The sequence below is a fragment of the Hyperoodon ampullatus genome, assembly GCF_949752795.1.
Source record: "Hyperoodon ampullatus genome assembly, chromosome: 3".
Lineage (NCBI taxonomy): Eukaryota > Metazoa > Chordata > Mammalia > Artiodactyla > Ziphiidae > Hyperoodon > Hyperoodon ampullatus.
The window spans coordinates 11,830,508-11,851,290 of NC_136916.1; the positions used below are offsets into that span (position 1 = coordinate 11,830,508).

Below are 20,783 nucleotides of genomic sequence, written 5' to 3' on the forward strand. Positions count from 1 at the left end.
GTACACATTAGTTGGTCCCGTGCTTTACTCAGTCAAGTGATACCCGTGCATTGCCTGCACTTTACATGTATTTGTGGTTGAAGCTGGGACGCTCTTTTAGGGGAACTGCATACTCTCCGGGTCTCTCTTCTCTCACCTCCGGTTCTCTTACTGTTGCTGGTAAAGAGGGCTGAGCCGTCAGGTCAAACCAATCTGCCTCCTTCCCATAACCCCCAAAGAGATCTGGGACAACGCAACAGTGGGCACAATCCACTCAACTATTTGTTTCCCCTTTAAACTGAAGGTCTTTACTTTCCCTCATGTTCATTAAAGAATGAGCTTTGCACGGGGAGGGGGAATCGGATGAAGGTGGTCAAAAGGTACACACTTCCAGTCATAAAATAAATAAGTACTCGGGATGTAAAGTAAACATGATAAATGTAATAACACTGTTGTAGGTTATATATGAAAGCTGTTTAGAGAGTAAACCCTAAGAGTTCTCATCACAAGCAAAAAAATTGTTTTTCTATTTCTTTCATTTTGTATCTAAATGAGATGATAGATGTTCACTAAATTTTCTGTGCTAATCATTTCGTGATGAATGTAAGTCAAATCATCATGCTGTATACTTTAAATGTACAGTGCCATAGACCAATTATATCTCAATAAAAGTGGAAGAAAAAGAAAGAAAAAAAAAAAAAAGAATGAGCTCTGCAGAGTGAAATGACAGCATATTTGTACCTGGTCTCTCAGCCTCTCCTGGTGGCCCATGATGGCTGTGGCATGATGCGGGTATTTCTGCTTTAGATGTTCTAGGAAAGCTTCTCTCTTACGATCCATCTCTGATGTCTGCATTCCCAGTATTTCTTTGGAACTTCGAGGTCCACCTAGAGTGTGTCTCCTTGGGATGTTTCGGGAAGATTTGGAAGCTGAAACACGACTGTTTCCATTAGAAAGGCGTTCCTTGGTTCTGCGACATTCTGCATCTTCTAAGGATGCTACCTGCAGATTGCTCTTTCCTTGTTCTGAAAAACAAAAAAGATACAGCTCACAATTAATGATTTCACACTAGAAATCTCATTTACAGAGCCCCAAGAGCATTTGTGGCGGCTGTTAAAACATGAATGCAACTTAGCACATTTGTGTGTGTGTGTGTGCACGTGTGTGTGTGTGTGTGTGTGGCAAGAAGGGGAGCAAGTCAACAAGCGAAAGAAACGTGCAAAACTGCATCTTAGAAATCAAGATGCTGTGGCAAAAACTCTACAATTTCTGACTCCTTCCCTGAGGTTATTCAAAATGAGAACCCCTGGTCGGACTAGTTTGCAGGCAATTTGGGTTACCCTTCACCTTCATCTGTAATTACAGAAAAGTTAACTTCCGTGATTTTGATTATTTCTTTCTTTTTTTTTTTTTTTTTGTGGTATGTGGGCCTCTCACTGCTGTGGCCTCTCTCGTTGCGGAGCACAGGCTCCGGACGCACAGGCTCAGCGGCCATGGCTCACAGGCCCAGCCACTCCGCGGCATGTGGGATCCTCCCAGACCGGGGCACGAACCCGTGTCCCCTGCATCGGCAGGCGGACTCTCAACCACTGCGTCACCAGGGAAGCCCTATTTCTTTATTTTTAAACACAGTTTCATCCTGGTAACAGGATTTTTTATATTTTTATAATCTGAAGGTGGTTTCTAAAACATTTGTTTTATCTCCAAGACCAAAAATAGCCGTTATCATCATGGACATGTGAACCACTTGAAAATTCAATTTCTCCCTGTTATCACAAACCAAGCAAGCAGAAGAATATTATTACAGGTAATAATCAAGGAGATGTAAAGGCTTAGACATGTTTTACTTGAAACAGACTTTATCTGAAATACTCAATGAAAAGGGAAGAGAGATGGTGCATTTTGAAGGTCTTGACCCAGATGCCTGGCCTCTGAGCTGGCCAGGTAGGAACAAGTGATTCCTACTTAGAACTGAGCAACTGAGGCTGGCAAGGACCATGCATAGGGAATCTCCACTCATTCTCAGTAGATGGCAAATGGAGTGTCAGGTTTGAATATTCCAGTTAACTGAGAAAGAGGAGTTACTTCCTTTTTTTTTTTTTTAATGAATTTATTATTTATTTATTTATTTATTTATTTATGGCTGTGTTGGGTCTTCGTTGCTGCGTGTGGGCTTTCTGTAGTTGTGGCGACTGGGGGCTACTCTTCGCTGCAGTGTGCAGGCTTCTCATTGCGGTGGCTTCTCTTGTTGCGGAGCACGGGCTCTAGGCACACGGGCTTCAGTAGTTGTGGCACGCGGGCTCAGTAGTTGTGGCTTACAGGCTCTAGAGCGCAGGCTCAGTAGTTGTGGTGCACGGGCCTAGTTGCTCCGCGGCATGTGGGATCTTCCTGGACCAGGGCTCGAACCATGTTCCCTACAATGGCAGGAGGATTCTTAACCACTGCGCCACCAGGGAAGTCCCAGGAGTTACGTCTTAAAAAATAAAAAAATAAAAAAAAAACAGAACAAAAAACAGAATAGGAAGAGAAGTAATAAGCATTCTGAAGTACTTCAGAAGCTTGCAAGTTCTCTTCATGGAGAGCAGTTCATATACAGTAACACAGACGCAGGCAGAGTAAGGTATCCTTGTCCACTGAATTCCCTGGAAAAGCACAGGGCTGGGTCTCAGGAGTCCTGCCTTTAATCCTAGACTGAGGACAAACGATGGGACCTCTCTCAGCCTCACTGTCTTCATTATTAAAATAAGCATGGTTGAACTGGTATTAGATATGCAAATTTAAATCTTTTAAATACTCTCTATTTGTTAATTTTTAAATTATTTTTTGGCTGTGCCACGCCACACAGCATGTGGGATCCTAGGTCCCTGACCAGGGACTGAACCCACGTCCCCTGCCTTTGAAGCACAGAGTCTTAACCACTGGACTGCCAGGGAAGTCCCATTTTTAAAATTTTTAAAATTTTTTTATTATAAATATACTCTAAATTATTTTTTTAAAATGTTTCCAATTTAAGAGTGTATTTGCTAATTATTTATCTTTAAAAATTAAGTACAGAAAATACACCTAATATTTAAGAGTTCTAGGATAGAGCCTCAGAGAACTAAATCTTGACACCAGTGATATAGACCAACACGTGTCCAGAGTTTACACATAAACTAGCTCCTCCAGAGGCAATGACACCAATACAGTTTCCCTCTTCTTTACCTAGAAATGCTTGCGTCTAGAACCGTAGGTACGACACCCTTGGTTCGGCACAGAAAATACTGTCATCTTTGGCTCTTTGTCCTGCTCTGCTTTTTCACCCCTAGATGTGTGTTCTGGGAATAATTCTTCTCATTTACCCTTCACTTCTCATTACCTGGCTAATTACAGCATCTCCATCAGATACTGATGAGGAAAGGGAAGGAAAAACATAGCCCAATTAGTTCATTCTCCTTTTCATTCGTTTCAGCTGTACGTTTAGAAGGGGGAGAAGATAGAACTATTGGATTAAAAGACATTGAAAAAACCAAATACATAAAAAGGCTCTGGGACTCAGTATGAAACCAGGGAGGCTCAAATCACTCCTGAAATAATGGAATTGAAATCTGGAAGAATGGGTGGAAATTGTTCCCTTTTTCTTCAAATGATGAGAAGAGTCTTCCACTGAAAATCACCTTGAACATGGGAGCACCTCAAGTTACGCAATTATTGAGTGAAGTATTTTTTCAACAGGGAAGGGGATGGCGGTAGGAATTACATAGAAGCCCTGAGTACTAGGCCCTGTTCCACTGCCTACTCTACATGTGGTTTTAGCCTAGCCGTCTGGTGTCTGTCTGTCTTGATTTCCTACCTGCAAAATGGAGAGTTCAATAACATTACCTGTGCTATTGATACTGCAGGATCAATAAGAAAATTGTGAGAAGAGAACTTGACTGTTTATTATGAGCTTTCATGCATGTGTTTCTTTGGAATTTCCCTTAGCACCCAGCCCATGCTAATCATTAGTAAGCATCCCATAAAGACCTTTGGGTTGGAAAAAAAAAAAAGATATTGGGAGATGAACTACAATTCCATTCACTTAGTTTACCTTCTCATTATATGGGCTCACGTGACGGCTACCTTATTTGTGGTTTCTTCTCTAACAACACAGAGGTAACAGGATCTACGGGATAAAGCCAGGTGCAGAAAAGGCCGTATCTCAGGTTGGTAAATATGTGGGCAATCTGAAGAGGTTCAGCCTTATCTTTTTGAGTGAGTGTGTGCATGTGAGTTTTGTATTAGCCAAAATTGTTATATACGTGATATAACACAGCTGACTTCCAAATGGATTTTTTATGATTACTTTCTTTTTCTTTTCTTTTCTTTTTTTTTTTTTTTGACCGTACCGCACAGCTTGTGGGATCTTAGTTCCCCAACCAGGGACTGAACCTGTGCCCCGTGCATTGGAAGCACAGAGTCCTAACCACTGGACCGGCAGGAAATGCCCTTGATTACTTTTGACATCATGAAAATAATATATTTTAAAAGTCATCCAGGACAGCTAGATTAATTAGCAGGATGGAATCGCTGGGAAGGTGATTTCTTCACCTGGACATAACACACAAATATCCACATCCACCCATAAGGATAAACACTCCTGTTCTTCAACTACCAACAAGGACAGAAAGTTCCATTCGGCCTTGTTTTGCCACACAGACTCACAAGAACTATTCTGTTTCATCTCAGGATCCTCAGAAGGGGTCAAAACAGCCAGAACAGCAATCCCTTGGAGACTGAAAAGAGTTTTGCACGTTCTTTGAGATAAACTGGGAAAGGAGCGGGGAGGGGCGGAGCTGGAGTTCAGAGTCCATCCGTCCGTCAACATCCACTTCTGAGCAGCCCCCAGCTCTGCGACCCTCCAACCCCCACCCTTCTTAACACTGCCCACTAAGAAGGTCACGTCAATCTTAGGTTACTTCTCTATTTTTTCTGTCTTGTGGATTCTTCTAAAATGTCTCCAGGTGCTTACGGAGGTTTAAGGCGAGGTGGAGGACAGCAGCGAAACGGCACCAGTGCACTGCCCCCGGCAGACACCTAAGTGCCCTGGGCGCCCACTCCCTCCCCGGCCTCGCCGGCCTGCCCCTCACTCAGCTCTGGGCCCCATCTGCTCACGGGTCCCCACCAGGCCCCTGCTCCACTTTCACGGCACCCATAACAACCCAACGCTGTTCGCGCACGAAGCCTCCCTGTCACTGGAGCCTTTCCCACCGTGAGACTCAGTTCTTGGAAGCTACCGACTCCCATGCCCGAGGGAGAGGAGACTGCTCTCCCGTTCCGGTCATCTGGGGAGAATGGGATCTTTCAGCCGAGGAGGAAACAAAGGGGAGCAGCAGAGGGTGTGGAGTCACGATTCCACAGCGCGGAGTCAGAGATCTCAAGGCCCGTCAATTCCTCACCATCCACGTGGACATGCTGTCCAAGGCGTGGTAACAGAAACACAGTGCTAACCCTTGCCTGGAGTGCACTTTGGTGCTCACATTTAAGTCTGGGTGTGTCGAGCTGTTTGCTATTCTGGGAATCGGTGTCAAATAAATAATGAAGCTGGAGCCTGGAGACAAGGCTTCCGGTTTTCCCTCCCTGCACCTCCCCAGCCCAGAGCCATCCCTCCGGCAGCTCGTTTCCAGCAGGGCCAAGAGCAAGACAGGAGCTTCCAGTGGAGAATGGCCCCTCCAACCTTTCCCAAGCAGGAGTGGGTGGGGATCAAGAGGGCAGAAGTGCCAGGGGGAGACTCTTCTGAGTTTCAAAGGGCCTCCTGGCTGGGATGGAGACTTCTGGAAAGGAAAAGTAGAAAGTGGGGACATGGGGAGGGGCAGGTATGTACCAGGTATGCCGGGGAGGCGGAGGATTATGGAAGATGGGTCATCCAAAGGTAGACACCCACACAGCAAATCATCCTGCAGGCGGGAGACTGCGGGGGCTGCCGAGACTGGCTTCTTGGCCCCCGCCTCGGGTTGCCTGGGCTGGGTCGGCTGACCTGCAGAACGGGATCTGGACCTGGCATCATTTAGGCATCCCACGCCTGCCTGCTACCTGAGAGCCAGGAACAGGGCTGATGGCTTGCCTGACATTGTATTCCTAGGTCAGATTAGGCAGGCCCTGGCCTCCTAGGGAAGGAGTCCCCCACTGCTTCACAGTGGCTGCTGGTCAGCTGTCTCTAAGGTGTCACTTCTTCAATTGTGCCGGGATGCTCTCTTGCATCGGCACATGGCGGGGAGTTGCAGCTTTGACCCGCTGTACAATCTATCTGGATCTACCATGGCAGCAGCCACATTTTGTTTGTCCATGTATTCAAACCATAATATCCTCCTGTGCACACAGAAGAAAAGTGCATTTTCCAGTCCCCTTCATCTAGCTGGGGCCTTGTTCTAATCCCGGTCAATGCAATGTGGGCAGAAGTGATGTGGGCCACCTGTAGTCCTGGCCCCTGACCTCCTGAATAATCTTCCGTGCCCTTTCTCTTTCCCCTTTGGCCGGTTAAATGCAAAAGCTCCAGCAGAAGCCTCCCAGAGCCTGGGGAATGGCGTCATAACTAGACAGAAGGAACCTAGGCCCCAGGGTGGTCTGGAGGTAAACCACCCAGCAGATCCACTCGGCCAAGAGTCCACATTCCACTGCGTTCAAAAAAATTAACCTTGATTATGCTAAGCCACAGACATTACTGGCAATCAGGTTATCTGACTCCTATGTATCACATATTCTGTTAGGGGCCCACAGGATTCCTCAGTTTGCAGCTCTCTTGTTAATATCATAAAGATCACCACCAGAGACAAATTGGCACAGAAATTACAGCTGAAACCAGATCATTATGTACATTCCTCTAAAAACCTTACAAAATTTTTTAAAAAAGAGGTTTCTGGTAGAGATTTTAGACAAAATAGCAACAGCCCCTCCCCTACCCAGGAAAGCATTCTTGTCTCAAAGGTTGGTTTGCTAATTAATTGATTGATTCATTTTTTGCAAATATTTATTGAGCGACTGCTCCAAACACTGAAAGGAGTTAGGAAGTGTAGTGAAATGGCGATCTAGATAGACTTAATTCCCTTCCCTCAGAGAGGACCCACATTATAATTAGGGGGACAGACAACGAACAGATAATGTGTATATAAATGTCACACAGTGATAAGTACTCTGAAGAGTAAAGCAGGATAAGAGACAGAAACTGATGGGGCAATTTTAGAGGAGACCGGAGCAGAGACCAAAATGTCTGGGACTCCCCAAGCTTGCATTCTGTGGAGCTCCCAATACTATTTTTTTTTCCAGCTTCATTGAGATATAATTGACCTATAACCTTGTCTGAGTTTGAGGTGTACAATGTATTGAATTGATACACTTATATATTGTGAAATCATTACCACCATAGTAAATACTAGTATCTTAAGACACAGGAGAATCAGGGGTGGTAGAGGTAGGCAGGTGGCTGACTGCACTTCACTTGCACAGGAGGTTTCAAGACCTTTGGGGCCAGAGCAAAAGCAGTCGCCTCAGGGCCGCTGTGGGTGGACAGGCATCCCCAGGAACCCCGAGGACCCCTCTGAGGAGTCCAGGGCCTTCAAAAGAAGTGTGATACGGTTAGATTCAAATTCAACCGCTAATTACTAAGCACCTCTCTGCATTTGCAAGTACCCTTTCACACTGTTATTACTCACTAGCTGACGATTTAGCCCTGGGACCCTCAGTTATAAGAGCTATTCTCGAGGTGACCATATGCGCCCAGTTTGCCAAACAGTTCTGGGTTACAACTGTCGTCCCAGCGAAATTATTTATAGCATTCCCCCCTTTCACTCTCAAAACTGTCTCGGTTTGAACAAGTTACATGATCACCCAAGGGATCCTTATCTATTGTAGATTGATAAACTCAAAGCCCTGGGGTGGTATAATTAGCCTTCTGTTCAGCGCCAATTTCTTGATCGCCGTCTCATGCCTGGTGCTCAGTTAGGTGCTGGGGATGTGAAGACAAAGAAGGTATGCTCTCTGCCCCCGAACACCACACTGTCACCGGCATTACGATGCCAAATACGATCAAGTGTGCAAGCATAGGAACGGGCGTGTGGTATCTCGGGTGATGCGGGCATCAGAGGCCCGGCCTCCCTTGCGTGGGCCTCTCGCGCATCAAAGAACGGGAGATGAGGCCACTCTCCTTCACAGCACCATTTGCACCCAGGACTCAACCGGATCTTAGAAATCTAACCGGGATTCTTAGCTCCCTTTCACAATCTCTCCAGACACCCCTTCCAGCCTCCCTGACCTCTAAATGCTGGTGTGCCCTGGGGCGCATCTCTGGGACCTTTCCTTCTGCACATGGACCCAATCCTAGTCCAGCTTTCACAATCCCCGGTCCCCTCTCCTCAATTCCAGCCATGCATATCCAAATCGCAATCAACATGTCCACTTGGATGCCTGATAAGCCTCTCGATCCTACCATATCCAAAAGGTTTTCTGCTCTCCACCCACTTCCAGGCCATTAAACACCCTCTCAGCTCCTCCTCTCAAACACTTTCCCATTTAGGTAAATGGCAACTCCCCAAAGGCACAGACCAAAAGTTCTGAACTCATCTCTGACTCCTCCGTCTCTCTGACACCCCATATCCAATCCCTTGGCAAATTTGGTTTCATCCTCAATACTCTACTACCCTAGCCGCTGGTCCAAGCTAGGGCCTGGTTTACTGTGGAAGCCTCCCAACTGGGCTCCCTGCCCTCCCCCACTCCCACTGGGGTGGTTCTCAGTACAGCACACCCAGGATCTACCCTTTATGAGACCACTCAGACCTGCCGGCAGCTCCCACCTCCCTTGAAACAGAAGCCCAAGTCCTTACTACACTCTCACAGGCCCTACCTGATATGGCCTAGAATGATCTCTTAACCTCTTTTCTTCCCGTCCTTTCCCCACTCTGTTCTTTGAAAATGTTCTTCCTTCTTTCGGATGTTTGTTCAAATATCACAGCAGTGACGTTCTCCCTAATGACCTTACTATGGGTTCACCCCCTGCCCGCTCCCCACACTCAACCCTCCCTTTCCCTGCCTTATTTTTCCCCACGGCCTTATCTCCACCTAACAGAGTTACTAGCTAAAATAAAAGATGCCCAGCTAAATTTGAATTTCAGATAGATAACGAATAATTTTTAGCCTAAGTATGTCCCGAATACTGCATGGGATATACTTATACTAAAAAATTATTTGCCGTTTATGTGAAATTCAAATTGAACTGAGCATTCTGTATTTTTCTTTGCCAAATCTGGTAACCCTGCCACCTAAAATGCCATCTCTTTTCCTTATTTGTTCATTGTCTAGCTCCACCACTGCCCTTCCCCCCAAACTTGGCCCTCAGAATAAAAATTCAATGAAGGCAAGTGTTTTTAGTCTATTTTGGTCATTGCTGTATCCCCAGCAGCTAAAACAGTAACTCCCAAGTAACAGATGCTCAATATTCATTGAATGAATGAAGAAAGAAAGTGATCACACTCAGTCTGACGGTCTCCAGCCTCTGAAGTATCTTCGAATGGCTACGGTTGTTTGAAAGTCCTTTCTTAAATCGGTCCCACTCTTGTTGCCCCTCTAGATTATGAGTATTTTTATTTCAGCAGAAGCCCAGAGGTTGCATTCCTGCTGTAGGATCCTGTCTATCAAAATGGGGAGAGAAAGGGAGGCGAGGGAGCCCCACTGAGGAGAGCGTGGTGCTTTGGAAGCACAACCACAGCCGGCTAGTGGATGGCTATGCGACTGGGAGTCTCCACGGTTTACTGGTCTTAAGGTTTCCTGCATTTCACTGGGGGCGGGGTGGGAGTGTGTGTGTGTCTATCTCTTCTAATTGCATTTTCTTCTGTCTGGCTTAGTTTTGCATTTTCGGTGCGGATGAGTCATTTGTTACTTCCCTTTTGCCTTTTTAAAAAACACATACCTTTCACCCTGTGCAGTTGCTTCTCCCACGCACATCACAGCAGCCCCGCAAACACCGTTACTAACTGGCCCCCGGATGAACCTGGGGTAGGCTGGGGGCTGGGGGCTTCTCGACTATTTGGTGTCCGAACATGCTGCCTGTATGATACTGCAGGGTAGGCTCTGGAATCACAGACGTCAGACACTGCACAGAAAAGGAGTCCTTTCTCCACTGCAACCCAACCCCACTGCAAAATTTCTTTCGAACAACATAAGCTTCTGGAAATTCCCTACGGAAAAGACAAGTCTATTATAAACACAAAGGGAAACTGCTCGGAGAAAATTTACCAAAATTATCTAACAGCTCCCATCTTTTGAATGAAAGCATACAGAAGATTCACCGAGTTTTCCATCTCTCCCCCACTTGGACAAGTGCTCCCCTGATGTTCCGATCTGGAAAAGAAAACAGCCCAAACTCTGCGATTTAACTCTCAAATACGACAAAACTTGCATCCAACGTGCCTTTGCCTCATGGAATCCCCCAACCAATGAATGGAAGTGTTGCCGTCCCACAGAGAGCTTTCCAGAAAGAGCTCCTCTCTCCCACGGCTGGAGCAGTGAGTATAAAAAGCTGCTTTTAGTGATATATTTGTCATTGCCTACAGATCTAGCACGTACTGACGGCTTACGGGGCTACAAACGTGACATCACCCCGCCACTTCTTTTGCTGCTTAAGCAAATCCTTCCAGAGATAAAGTCCAGCTCACAGCTCTCCACTCAGTTTGGGAAACGCACCACCCCAAGAAATACGCCTTTTCTGTGCCAGGCGCCCGGTCTACAGTTCTAAAAAGCAGCAGCCAGCGGCGAGGGACACGCGGAACCGTAACTCCATCTTTGAATGAGCCTGTTACTTACCCTGCATCTGTCTGCTGTCTGCTGAGTAAGGAAGGCACGGCTCACATTTCTGGCTTTCATTTTCTTCCATTGTCCCTGCCTACGGCCCAGGCCCTTCGCTGGTCTTTAAACTTCAGAGCGCAGTTCTGAAAAGGCTCCCAGAAAGCGCCTGGAAGGGGGCCCGGGGGTGGGGAGGAGGGGACGGTGCGAAACCCCACCCCAAACTACTCTCCACTCCGGTACAAAGTCTCTCTCGCCGGGGAAAACTGCATTCCAGCGCCGGGCCTCCCGCGTCCCCCCGCGCGCGCGTCCCCGCGTCCGTCCGTCCGTCCGCCCGCCCGCGGGCCGGGCCCCCGAGGAACGCGGGCTGTGTCCCGGCCAGCCCCGCGCCGCGCGCTCCCGTAGGCCCCAACAGGTGATGCGCTCTCCTGCCCGGGACCCGCACGGCCTGTGGCCCCTGCCACCAACTGCGGCGACTCCGCAGCCTAGGAAGGAAAACATTTCCCAGGATCGCCGGCAGGAGCCTTTGCTGGAAGCCGCTTCTCCCGTGTCTTTAATCTCAGCCACAGAATCAGCCTTCCCAATAGGCTGATATCCAGAGAAATAAACAGCCGACTGCGGAACGTCCCAAATTTCAGTGAAATCCCATTTTAAAAGGACAGTGAGAAAGACAGGGTATATGCTGAAGGTTCTTGAGTAAACACTTTCCGGCACCAACTGTTTAGAGCTTGATTAACAGACACAAGCAGCAGCTGACTTTTCACGCAATCAATTTCAATCTCTTCAGCTGGACTTTTAAAAGTTTGTACTACTTTCCCTACACTTTCTCGACTCTTCTTCCTCTCCCCAACACACACACACACACATACACACGCACACACACACATGTTGATCACAAATCTGAAAAGTAAACTAGTAAAATCAACCTTTTGAATCTCTCCAGTCAATTACTTTAAAATATTTGAATGGATTCAATGCTTTTCTTTGGAAGAGTTACATCCAACTAACTCATTCTCCCCTTAAACTACCTACAAATATTTATTTTGTTCTTTACCCAGTCCTTGAAACACTGGCACATTTCCCAGAAAGTGAAAAGAGGAGGCACAGTATCCACACACAAAACAACAACAACAACAACAACAAAACGCGAAAATAATCTGAGCAATGTGGGTGCTGCTGTTTCAGATATGGACAAGTAACACACTCACTGGTAGGGAGAGCATGATATTTTAATCTGTAGGAGCCCCATCGTTTTGGGGGGTGGGGAACACAGTGGTTAGGCCGCTGACCATAACTTGACCCAGTTTACAGGTCATTCAGGCAAGGTTTTAGATTAATTTAGATGAAGAATGTGTGCAGAACAATGGCTGGCCTATCCTCCAGATTCTGACCTTGAGTCACCTGTGTGCTTTGGCAGCGTGGGGGACATATTTTGGCCATTTAGGAGAAAAAAGATTCGGAAGGCTGTAGAGGACAAAGAAAAGTCATCCTGCCAGGAAGTGAGCTCAACTCACATCAGGAAGGGAAGAAGAGACCCCTCAACTCCTAAAAGAATTTTTCTTGAAACCCAAGAAGTGGTGGATCATCCAGAAAGTTAAAGCCAAGCCTGGTAGCACGAAGGCAGGCAGCTGGGTTTGAAGGGGCAGGTAACTCAAGGACTCTGTGACTTTGCAACAGAATGACCTGGTAATCTTGCTTCAAGGAGGAACTAATCTTACACAGTTTCTGTACTGGTAGCCTGCGGCAAAAGCCAGACGAATCTCCTTTTAACCTGACTATTTCCTTGGGTACAAAGTGCTTATGAAGGAGGGATCTGTGTTCAGGCCCCCAGGTCCAGATTATCCGGATCCTTGTACAGACGTTGTGTATTTGTCTTCAGATGATTCATGCCAGAAAGGATGGGGGCAGGGTAGACGGAGAGAGAGAGCAACACTGCAGCACCAGATCATCAGCCTAAACCAGATGTCCCTGGGCTTTGGGCTCTGACACCAACCCGACTTCATTTGGTGTGTGAAGAGCCTGCTTCTGGCAGTTTCCACCTGTCACTTGACACAGTACAGAAGCAAAAGAGAGTGCAGGGTCCTAGGATGAAGGAGGTAGCAAGACACCTCCAAAGGCAGTCCTCAGCAACCAACAGCACCCTGCCCTACCTGGGGCCCTTCAAGACTAGCTCAATCCAGGAAGAAAAGATCCATTTTGAGATGCAGATTATGCCTGCCTGGGGCTGTCTGGAAAGTGAGAGCAGCTGAGCTCCTCTTGATGATTCCCGGATAAGCAAGATGGGGGCAGGTCTCCCAAGCATCCTGAACTCTGCTTAGTTTCCTGGCAGCCCGAGGAACCCCCTTGGGGGACCACGTGTCTTAGCCGATCGAACCCTCCCCTCCTCCAAAGCAAAGCAGACTGCTGTCTCTGTAGACGTTCCTCGAAGCAGAATTCTCTGGGGAATGCACAAAAGAGAAAGGCATTAGCAGTGAAGATCATTAACATAAATCATTAAGAACCATGAAATTTAGACATATTTCCAGTAAAACATGTTCTCCTGAAGTCAAACTTTCTGACCATTCTATGGGGAAAAGCTTCTTCTCCACTCATTACTGGCCCTTTGTTCCTCCTCCTTGAGCACAGGAACTGGTAACACTTTGAGAGGCTCTGTGTTAATGCCATGGCACTATTCTATATACATCTCTCCCCAAAACACGCAGCCCTTACTAAGAACTTTTTGCTGATTGTCAGTTTCTCTGAGAGGGGTCTCTGGAAAACAGTAACTGTATTCTACAATCTACATTAGCTTAGTAATTCATATCTTCATGAAACGCACTATTATTGTCATTGCTGTTACTGTGGAGATGTTCTTTCTGGAAGAAACACTATTTGAACTGGATGTGTACAAGACTTTTCAGTTTAATTTAATTTCTGGATTAAAAAATTGCTAGGACAAACCAATCTGCCTACTGCCAGACTTTGAAATTTGCTGTGAAAGGCGTAAGGAAAGCGGGAAGAACTTGACATATGATTTTCCCGCAGTCACATAGAGAGCTACAAGAGGTTACCAGCAGGCTACATTTTCAACTCCATTTCAGTTAACCAGGAAGGGTGCAAGACGATTTCTTGGTTAATGGCTCCATGTGTTGGCAATTCATGACTCAAAATGAGCTAAGACACAGAGACGTGTCATTTAGAAGGAAAGATGGTACTTCCCTGGCAGTCCAGTGTTTAAGGATCCACACTTCCAACACAGGGGACGTGGGTTCGATCCCTGGTTGGGGAACTAAAATCCCACATACCGCGTGGTGTGGCCCCCCCAAAAAAAATCATATCATCTGAATAAAGACAATTTAAAAATAAATAAAATAAAAGGAAAGACAACTGATGAGATAAAAGAGTGATGTAAGGGCAAATGGTGATTTTGCACTCAGAGCAAAACTATGACTGAACTGGGCCATTACTGGTTGTGATAACAGAATTTCAACAGGCATTGCCATGCTGGGCATTAATCACAAAAATCATAAACTGTTGTGTATGACTTCTCGGCAGGCCTATTTAATTACAGGGCTGAGGAAAGCATGTCAACTGCCTTTGTGTAAGTTTTTCAAGAGAGAAATCATGGCTAGAATCAAGCATTTGTGGAATTGTGCTGCTATGTTTCAATTTTTGTTTTCTTTTCTTTCTTTTTTTTAACTTTAAACTCTATTAAGAACACGAGAGCTTAAAATGATATGACATTGGGACACAAAAGAAATAATTATTGCTGGGCAAAGTCATAAAACATAATTTTCCAAGGCACTGATAACTGTGAAAGTCAAACAAAACATTGTGAAAAACAAGCAACAATGTTTCAACCAGAGACCTCATGTCTGATGTGTCACCCACCTCCTTTTCTAAAGGACACACTGTTGTGTGTCACTCTGTAAGTCAGAAATAAAGGACTTTTGACAACTGGGAAAACATTTGCTTAAATGGGTGATCTGGTGAATGAAATGCAGGATCTTCAATCCTACTGTTGCCAGCTGTGTGTCAGCTGGGTAGGGTGACCGTATACTTAAATATAAACCAGAGCACTTGTGAGAGGGAAAGGGGACACCATTAATAATGACAACAGGACAAGATGCAGAAACTAGGACTGTCCCTGGCAAACCAGCACAGATGGTCACTTACGTGTAGTCCAAGATAAGCCCTACATCCTCCTCTGGTTTCCAAATGCAAAATGAACATAATAATGCTGCCTGAGTTTCCCAACACAGACCTCAAAAGAGAAACTTAAGCATTAGTTAAAGGTGTGAGCCTCATCTCTGTATTACAAGCCCCACCAACAATTTCACATCAAGAAACACAAATTCTACAATATGATATTCTGTATGATTCATCCATCAAAACAGAATTTTCCTTTCTGTATTTAGGGCAAAGATCTCACAGATGGGACCAGGTAAGCATTGATAGCTCCAGCATCTCTCCAGAGAATAACCAATCTTCTTCACAGTTCTTAAAATCCCAATTGCTCCAAAGAGACCCTGCTGGCCAAGGAGAAGGGAGGCGGCCAAGAGCCCCCCGCTCCACTCAAGCCTCTCTATTCCGATATCCTGGAACTTTCCTCCCCTGCGTCATAACAAATTCCTCATGCGTTTATAAACATAAGCCACACTTAGATCCAATGTGTTAATGCTTTAAGCAGATTTGCTTTCTTTTCAAAAGAATCCATTGATGTTAGTTTTTATTGGGGTTTCTTTTTATCTCTTTTAAGTTGCTAGATACAGGAGAGCACAGACCTCTTCTGCAAAACACTGCAGCTAAGGGGCCATGTGTGCAGCACGTCAGGGTGCAGCTCACGCGGGGTCACCGCAGACCCAGTCTGGATCCCAGGTGGCAGCTTTTAAGTGAAAACTGCAACTTGTATACGCTCACGCCTTTTCTCCCAGAGTGAACTAAACCACGACATAATCCACAGAATTCCTAAAGGCCCAGGATGGAATCCACAGGAATGAGAGAACTTCCACAGACGTAAGCACCCTGCTGGCTTCCTCGCTTTTCCCAGTGGTACCATTATGAACCCTTTCAGTATGGAGTGTTTGGTGAGGCCTCACTGGAAAGGGACTTCGCTGGCCTATTTCTGCTTTTGGGCTTCTCCACATGGCCTCCCTCAAAAGCTGCGGTGAGCCGTCGGGGGTCGGTGGGGGGGAACAAGAACTAAGGGGAGCCAATCACAGAGCCAGAAGACTGGGATCCTGTGGTTCCCTTCTCCCCACTGGCCTCCCCCATTCTGCAGATGAGCAAACTGAGGCCCGGAGCGTTAATGCCAGTCAGGGTCCTGTCTCTCCTGTATCCTGGTCAGCCTTCGCCCTGTTAAACTTGCTGAATACTTAGGATCTTTTGTTTGTTTTAATTTTTATTGGAGTATAGTTGATTTACATTGTTGTGTTAGTTTCAGGTGTACAGTGAAGCGAGTCAGTTACACATATACATATATCCACTCTTTTTTAGAGTCTTTTCCCATATAGGGCATTACAGAGTATTGAGTAGAGTTCCCTGTGCTAGACAGTAGGTCCTTATTAGTTATCTGTTTTACATATAGTAGTGTGTACATGTCAATCCCAATCTCCCAATTTATTCCTCCCCCCTACTTAGGATCTTTTATCCTCTTTTCTCACGACCACCTTAGGGGGTCTCTCAATTATTCTAATTCCTTTTGCTCTACTGAAATGAAGATCAAGCCAGGGTTGGTAAAGGGGAGGTTATACCAGCTTCTAAAATCCCTCTCCCCTCGACTATAGAATTGAGTCTGGTATTATTCGGGGAGCACTGCTGTACAAGCCACGCGGCATCAGGCATAGCATCCTCTCTGCTCATTGAGACCGGGTGTGTGCTGCGTGTGCCAGCTGGTGTGCTGGTTCTGTACCGCCATGGACCATCCCAGGTGGGCAGGGCTTCCCTGAGGAGGTGAGGCTGGGACCAGCCATCAGAGATGCTGGAGAGGAGCCTGGACATGGTCAGCAGGGGAAAGAGCCCGTGAGATGAGCTGGGGGAGGCGTGGCCAGGAAGGCACACCTGTACAGTACAGGGGTGGGGGGTGGGGCCCTGAGAGCCTGCCCTGGAGGTGACCTTGATTCAGCAGAAACCAGGGCTACAGACGTGCGTCTTGGAGCCCTAAGGGGAGGGGATGGTCCTTACTGCTCCCTCCCCTGAGCCTCTGCTCTCCTCCACCTCTACCTCTAGAACTCGGAGCTCCTCGGCTTTCCTACCAGGGCAGGGGAACCCATTTCAAACTGGACTGATGGTCTCCATATGCTTCAGTGCCAAGTAAACGCTGAACTAGACTTTGTTTCAATAATGCATCTAGACTTGTTTTTTCAGTTTTCTCAGCAGTTCTTAGCTTTGGTGAGTAACAGCCACAAACTTTATTTGTAAGAGAGCCACCGACAGCTGAGAATGGAAAGGTCAGTGCAAATACACGGCCCTTCGGTTCCCGTGAGGTGGGAGGGAGGGGAGGAGAGGGGGTGGGGGGCGACAGGGCTGCGCAGTGACACCAGGATGGCGCGGAGCCGGCCGAGTTCACCCCGCACATGGAGTGCGGCGCTGCCGATGCTCCTAGGACGCGGGGTGCCCCGGGGGTGCGATGGGGTGTGGGATGCTGCAGCAGCCCCGCTCCAGCCCGAGCCTCAGCCCTCCAGCTTCTTCACCCTCTAGTTTTATGGTCAATTCCTGAAAGCCAATCATGTGCTTCAGAACTTAAGTATTTTTACAGCGATTTCATTTTTCTCTCTCCCAACCCGGCCCCTAGAAGTTAAGAGGCGGGGAGAACTTCTGTTTCTTGCAGATGGGAAAAACAGTTTTAATAATGAAGGACCTAATTTCTGGGGCCAAGTGGGTGGGTGGGGTGTTGAACTTGGGGAGGGAGATGAAGACCTCCGGCCTTTACCAACCACTCCGCGGCTCAGCTTCTCTGCCTTCCAGCCCGGGGGGTGGAATTTTGTGTTCATCCCCATGTGCTTAAAATTCGACGTTTCCCAGGTTATGCTGTTTTGCTATTGAAACATACCTTTTTGCAAACTTTACGTTCTCTGGAGTGGACAAGGTTGGGATCATAATTAGAAGTTGGGCCAGGGTTTCCATAACACTATATTAGGAGTCTAATCTGTGTACCATGATTGATTTCATAAAAATAAAAGGAATGAAATGATAACAGGTAGTTTCTACCTGGTCCCTCACATATACACATCCGCCATTCAACACACCCACAGCCAATATGCATAAGAACCCCAGGACCCTGATAAATGACAAACTGGTGTGTACAGTGAAAAGAGGACCAGCAAAGCAATTTCCAGGCTTGCCCAGCTCACAGGCACCTTCTGAGGAAGGCGCTGGGGAAGCTTCTCTGTGCCACCCCCAAGCCTGACCTTGGTCCAGCCACTAGGGATCAGCACCCTGATGGGAGAGCCTGGTGGGAGAGCTCGGATGCTCTGGGCTGGGGAGGGGTTAAGAGACCCAGTCAGGTCTTCCCTCTTCTTTCTTACAGAATTTGAATATGAGCCATATAGAAAAGAGATGGTTTGCCCAGGACTTTGGGTGTTCCCAGGATGCGGAAATTCTGGGCTTAAAACCTGGGAAGTCCCAGGGAACTTGGGTTGAGTTAGTCACCCCAGATGCAAGCATATGGTGGCCGAAAAGCTGAGACCCACAAACAGAGACGTTAGCAGGCAAAAGCCATGGACAAGAGAGAAAGAGAGAGAGAGAGAGAGAGAGAAGAGAGAAGGGAGAAATAAAGAGTAAGCAGGGACTCCCCTGGTGGTCCGGTGGTTAAGACTCTGCGCTTCCAATGCAGGAGGTGCGGATTTGATCCCTGGTCAGGGAACTAAGATCCCGCATGCCACGAGGCCAAAAAAAAAAAAAAAAAAAAAAAAAAAAAAAAAGAGTAAGCGGCAGCCACAGGAAAAAAAGACCAGGTAGGCATGAAACAGCTGTACGAGGACAAGGACAGATCCCTGTTGGTTTTCCAGAGTTGCTGTCATCCTCATCCTCATCCTCATGTAGCTACTGCTGTACCTAAGTCAAAGGTACTGCTGTACCTAAGTTCTTTGACATAAATGTCAAAGAACCATGTCCAACTGCTCAGGATGCCTGGCAAAGCCATTCCCTAATCTTCCTCCCTCCTCAACCCAGCCTATGTGTAGTTCTATCCCCTGTCATCTGAACAGGCCTCACCTGTGAAAATCAGGACATCCAAGTGAAGAGTTTACAGAATCACTTCTGAAATAAAATAATGTAAATATGGTTTGGTACATCTTCAACACACACACTTTCTTTGTCCTATCTTTTTAAAGATTTAAATTGCCCTTGGTTGCAAGTTTTTACACTAAAAGATTTATTTCAAGAGGTTCCCCAAATTCTAAAAGTAAATTTATATAGACTGGATTGAGGAAAAGAACAAAACCTACGAAAAGCAAACAGTGGGGACTTCCCTGGTGGTGCAGTGGTTAAGAATCCGCCTGCCAATGCAGGGGGCATGGGTTCAAGCTCTGGTCCAGGAAGATCCCACATGCTGCGGAGCAACTAAGCCTGTGTGCCACAACTACTGAAGCCCACGCACCTAGAGCCCACGAGCCACAACTCCTGAGCCCGCATGCTGCAACTACTGAGGCCCACGCACTTAGAGCCCGTGCTCTGCAACAAGAGAAGCCACCGCAATGAGAAGCCTGCACACCGCAACGAAGAGTAGCCCCCTCTCTCCACAACTAGAGAAAGCCCACATGCTGCAACAAAGACCCAACGCAGCCAAAGATAAATAAATAAATAAATTTATGAAAAAAAGGAAAAAGGAAAGGAAACTGAAAGTTACCTTGTTTAAGGCAGTATTTCTAAAAGTTCAGCCATTTATTTTCTGCAACCAAATTTTCACATTATATTATTATGGACTTTATATTGAGTCACTTAAAAAGTTTAAGCTTTTTGTCATCTATAATATTGTTAAAAGTATGGGTTTGATAAATAATTATATATTTTCTTACACATAGTAGAGTAGACACATAACTGGTTTTTAAAAGTAAAATGTTTTGTTTGTGTAACTCTTAAAAGTGCCTCATAAGACACTGCAGTGTGCAGTACTGGTTTAGGTTAAAGGTGACCAGTCCATCCATGGCATCATTCATTCATACCATCATTTGTTCAAGAAGTTATCGAGCACTCCTTTGCCATTGGTGGATGTTAAGGATGGAGGAATTGATAAGACAAGCCATAGATTTGTGAATGTTTATCACACTGCACAGTCTTTATTTGTTCATAGGTAAGCCTCTGTCATTAGACTGTAAGGTCCCAAAGGAGTGAGAATAGCCTTAGATCATTTTTGAATCCCCAGCTCGTACCACAGCCCTTGGCCCACTGAGACACTGAGAAAATGTTTTGGATGGTGGGATCAATGAAGGAATGATGATACCACGTAGACTAAGAAGATAATATCTATGTTGACTTAATTAGAGAAAGATGAGAAGATTTCTAGTAAAGGTATAAACCAGGGGCAGGGAAGGAGGAGCAACCATATTTATCAAGAACAGGAAAGACGGGAGCGAGGGTGCCATGTGGTCTCAAAGAATAAATAGTGTGTCACCAGGCGAATCTCTGGGGAAAGAGCATTTCAACTCAGGGAACCCAAGTTCAATAGCCAATGCCTTGAGAGCATGAGCTGTGGGGTATGTGTTGGGGGGTGTGGGGAGTAGGGGATGGTGACAATGGCCGAAAATGAAGACATTTTAAAAAATTAATGGTGGGCAGAAGACCCGAATAGACATTTTTTTCAAAGAAGATATAAAGATGGCCAACAGGTACACAAAAAGATGCTCAGCATCACTAATCATCAGGGAAATGCAAACCGAAATCACAGGGAGATCTCTCACACCTGTCAGAATGGCTATCATCAAAAAGACAACAAATAATAAATGTTGGCGAGGACGTGGAGAAAAGGGAACCCCTGTGCACTGTTGCTGGGAATATAAATTGGTGCAGCCACTGTGGAAAACAGCATGGCTGTTCCT

General features: G+C 46.3%; 1 protein-coding gene across 6 annotated transcripts in view; it reads right to left on the bottom strand.

Moving 5' to 3' along the window:
- The window catches only part of KIAA1217, a gene marked incomplete at both ends in the record, with an annotated part of 334,999 nt that extends 324,141 nt beyond the window's left edge, over nt 1-10,858 (bottom strand). For all 6 annotated transcript variants that reach the window (XM_079700167.1, XM_079700164.1, XM_079700165.1 and 3 more), the window contains 2 exons: nt 721-1,004; nt 10,789-10,858. In XM_079700167.1, coding sequence (XP_079556293.1) covers nt 721-1,004; nt 10,789-10,858 — 354 coding nt within the window. The remainder of the gene's footprint in view (nt 1-720; nt 1,005-10,788) is intronic.
- Between the last annotated feature and the right edge of the window lie 9,925 nt (nt 10,859-20,783).